General features: G+C 41.9%; 1 protein-coding gene across 1 annotated transcript; it reads right to left on the bottom strand.

The window, feature by feature from the left end:
* Positions 1-1,009: 1,009 nt before the first annotated feature.
* Positions 1,010-2,314, bottom strand: CCR75_000028 (uncharacterized protein; the record flags this gene model as incomplete). The annotated part of the gene is made up of 1 exon (XM_067958136.1): positions 1,010-2,314. The coding sequence occupies one exon, from the start codon at positions 2,312-2,314 to the stop codon at positions 1,010-1,012; it is 1,305 nt and encodes a 434-aa protein (XP_067823614.1).
* Between the last annotated feature and the right edge of the window lie 1,436 nt (positions 2,315-3,750).

Here is a 3,750-nt window from a genome sequence, read left to right as displayed (position 1 = left end):
AAATGTGGTCCTTGGACGGACTACAAAGTGCTATCAGGTGTAACAGGGCACTACGACTTGTACTGCTTCAGTACAAGTCCACTTCGCACTGCTTCAGTTGCGAGTGGTGCCTTACGTTATTTCACGTACACTGGTACGTGCAGAGGAAGACTTCTCTTCAAGGTAACTAGCTTAAGGAGGGTGAAAAAAATGAAACTGTAATAATATAATTACGTATCTCTTCTTTCTATCTGTTAACTCTAACTTAACTATAAACTAATTCTAAACATGCAATTGAATTCTTATCTTATCTTATCTTATCTGCCTCTCTCTTTTGTTTACATCTACAGCTGATTAGTCTGCGGAATAAATAGATATAATGGTCTTTACCTATTTATGGATAAGAATTCTGAACATTCCTTTACAAAGTAATATCCTCAAATATTGTCTACCTTTTAGATAATATATTAATTAACAACCTTTAAGTGTTAATTTCATATAACGATACACCCCGTTACAATACATGTGTTTTAATTTCCTGACATATAATCTTGAGCCGATCTCGATTCTAATATCATCACAGATATTAGTGATGTGAATTACAAGATTTGACGGCAGAGAACTCCTTCGTACGACGGAACCTCCGACGACGCAATATGAAAATGTTGTTAGACCGCCTTGTTCAAAATTAAAGTGGCATGTATGCGATAATCACACAGCAAAGCACATTACCAACCGGAATTTAATTGCAACAAGGTATGACTGAAACTACTCTTCAATATTGTTGAATCTTTCAATATCTAGAGACCAAGACAAAGTACAAATTTTATATTTGAAGATGCATTTAAGTAAAGTATTTTTAAACAAACTAATGTCTACACTGCAAAGCTGCTAATCGATGTTGAAACAAAATTAATGCCTAAACTGGAAAGCTGCTGTTATGCATCTTCGTCTTGAAACACATTGATTTTTTATAAAAATCCATGTAGCCTTCGCTTAATTAATTTAAGCGTGGTCGAGGGATGCAAATTTAGAGGCTGCGAAGGCGACGGCTGCTGAGCGCAGCCGGTGGCAACGTTACCGGCATGTCCGACATCGAAAAAGGAAGTGGCGAGAAAGGAAGTGGAGGCAGAGGTACAAGAGATGGCAACAGCAGAGGCAATAGGAGAAGTTTCCTTTCAGACGCTTCTTGGGTGCTTTCGGGCATTGGTTCCGATAATGATTCACTTAGAGGGGAAAAGGGCAGGATCTGCGGAAACACATCCATTTCGGCCGTTTCTTCGGAGCTTTCGGGTACCGTTTCTGATGGTGCTTCAGCAAGAGGCAACGCAGGCACCGGTAGCGGTAGCGGTAGCGGCAAAGTCAAAATTGGAGGTAAGGACGGCTCTATTGAAATTGGAAGGATCGGTACCGAAATCGGCGGTAAAGTGATCGGCGGCAACGTAATTGGGAATGGTAGAGTACTGATGGGGTCCAACGTGCTATAGACTGGGACGTCCGTGTCACAGGGCTTTTCTGTCGTATAAACTGACTCCATTTTCGAGCTATAGGGCGTAGAATAGACTGAATCGTAATTGTTGTGATAAGCCGAAGGCACTAAATTACCGTAAGGCGCAGCTGCTTCATCGCCATGATACATTGGGGAATGATACGCGTTTGTTTGTTGAAGTTCCTTGGGCGCATACATCGTTAAGTGTTCATCATAACCATGAGAATGATGGTACTCTTTTAAAGCCGATTTGGTAGTGCCATAGTCATCATGACCCATACTGTGCCCGTGCTTGCTTTCGTGTGTCATGCTTGGGGTTCCATAGTGTGTGAAGTCACCTTCGGTTTTGCCTGTCGCTACCGAGTCGAAGTGCATGGTGGATTTATATTCGCTAGGGTGCTTTTCGGAATACGGATGGGTATACTTAACCGAAGGTGTGGACTCTTGTGCACTATGGTAGAGTCCACTCTCTTCCTTTCCACCCATGTGCTCAGACGGTGCATTAACCACCTCACAGTTAACCCCGAGGGGTGTTTCTGAAATTGGAAACTCGCAGCCCCATACTTTGTGGCTCATTAGAACACACTGTGCATCCACTGGTGCGACGCAGTCTTTACCGTTGTAAGACATCATACTTGGCGTACACTCAGCAGTGGCAACATCACCGGCCTTTGGGCAGGCATTACCAGCAGGATGAAGTCCATTTCCAGAGCAGGGCAAACCACACGACTCTGACAGCGTGTACGTAGCATCACGGTTTACGGAAACATCAACGTTTGCAGAAACGAGGCTCGCGGCAAGGATGCCAGCTAAAGCTGCAGCCGTGGAAGATTTCCTGGAAGACATGGGTCAATTCGCAGAATAGAAAAAGGCCGATGAGTATCCAAAGAGTAATTTGGAGAATGAGCTTCTAGTAACAATCAAAGCCCGAAAGAGTGAGCGCCTCTTTATCTCAGTTTCATGCATGATAAATCCGGCATTGTCAGTTTATAGTGAGGCTATCGCTGAAAGGTGGCCTTTCGTAATCTATGCTTACGCAAGATACGGGTCAATGCTTTTACTGATTATTAGTCAGGTCCATTAAGAGATGCATCAAAAGTTTCATATCGTCTGGCGAAATTAGAGCCTTTTTTAAAAGGCACCAACTCGGTTCCATATTAACTCACGAACAGTTCGTTTAACGATTCATCAAATGTATGGTCCTGCTACTAACAAGGTGCTTGCTACCTTCTAATCTTGCAAAATTAGTCAAAGTTCTATTAGCTGTGTTTAAGAGAGTCTCTCAAAAGGTATTAATCCATCACTGGAGCAGTTACTGGCAGGATGGGGGGCAGGTCGCAAGAGTTAGGTTTTGGCAACTGTTCGTGTTGCCCTTCCTCGACGTGAGTATCTAAAATTCAATTAAGATCGTATCGCAAAGCGAAAGGCCCCAATTTTTCTCTTGAGTAATAATTTCCTCATTTTCGAAGATAATACGAAAGCGAGCGAATTGACATTTTTGCGGGCACGGAGCCTGATTTAGTAGCCATCATTGTACCAGTTTAAGTAAAAATGTTTGGCCTTGTACTTCGTGGAAAGCACTGTTAACCGATACATTATTATTGTAACCGATGGGGCTTTTCCAATGCAACTAAGAAAGTGCGACGTAACCGTAAGGTCATATCGTGGTTGCTGCCGGTATGGGAACACGAGTCTTGACGAAATAGCGCTCTTTAGTATGAACAAAACACAAAATTGTCGTACAAGGCTCAGTAATCTGTTGGGAACCTACAGTTGCCTCGTGGCTGACATGCTAAAAGTAGCAGCTACTCCAACGAGAAGGTCCGCAATATCGTGAGATGTGAACCGCAACCCGAATAAGAGGCCAAAATTCCTTCCAAAGCAAGTGGTCTACGTCATTTGCAAAAGAGAAAATATTCAAACCGGGTAAAGCTTTTAATTTGGTTGTAGTGTTATCTCAGTGTAGTATTTATTTACACACTGCCCTTCCGTGCAGGATAATATCTTGCCTCTTCATCGGATGACAATGAATTTGCAAAAGTCGCATAATTGATGCGCTTACATTGCGTACCATAAAAACTCGACAAAAAGTAATAGATAAATTACACAAGTGGCCCGCAATACCTTTTATTGCCTAACTGTAACGGGGTGTGTCGTTACATGAAATTAACACTTAAAGGTTGCTAATTAATATATTATCTTTAAGGTAGATAATATTTGCAGGATATTACTTTATATAGTAATATTTAGAATTCTTTTCAATAAATAGGTATAGACCATTA

This window comes from Bremia lactucae, linkage group LG13, assembly GCF_004359215.1.
Source record: "Bremia lactucae strain SF5 linkage group LG13, whole genome shotgun sequence".
NCBI lineage: Eukaryota > Oomycota > Peronosporomycetes > Peronosporales > Peronosporaceae > Bremia > Bremia lactucae.
This window is presented reverse-complemented; position numbering and strand designations above follow the sequence as displayed.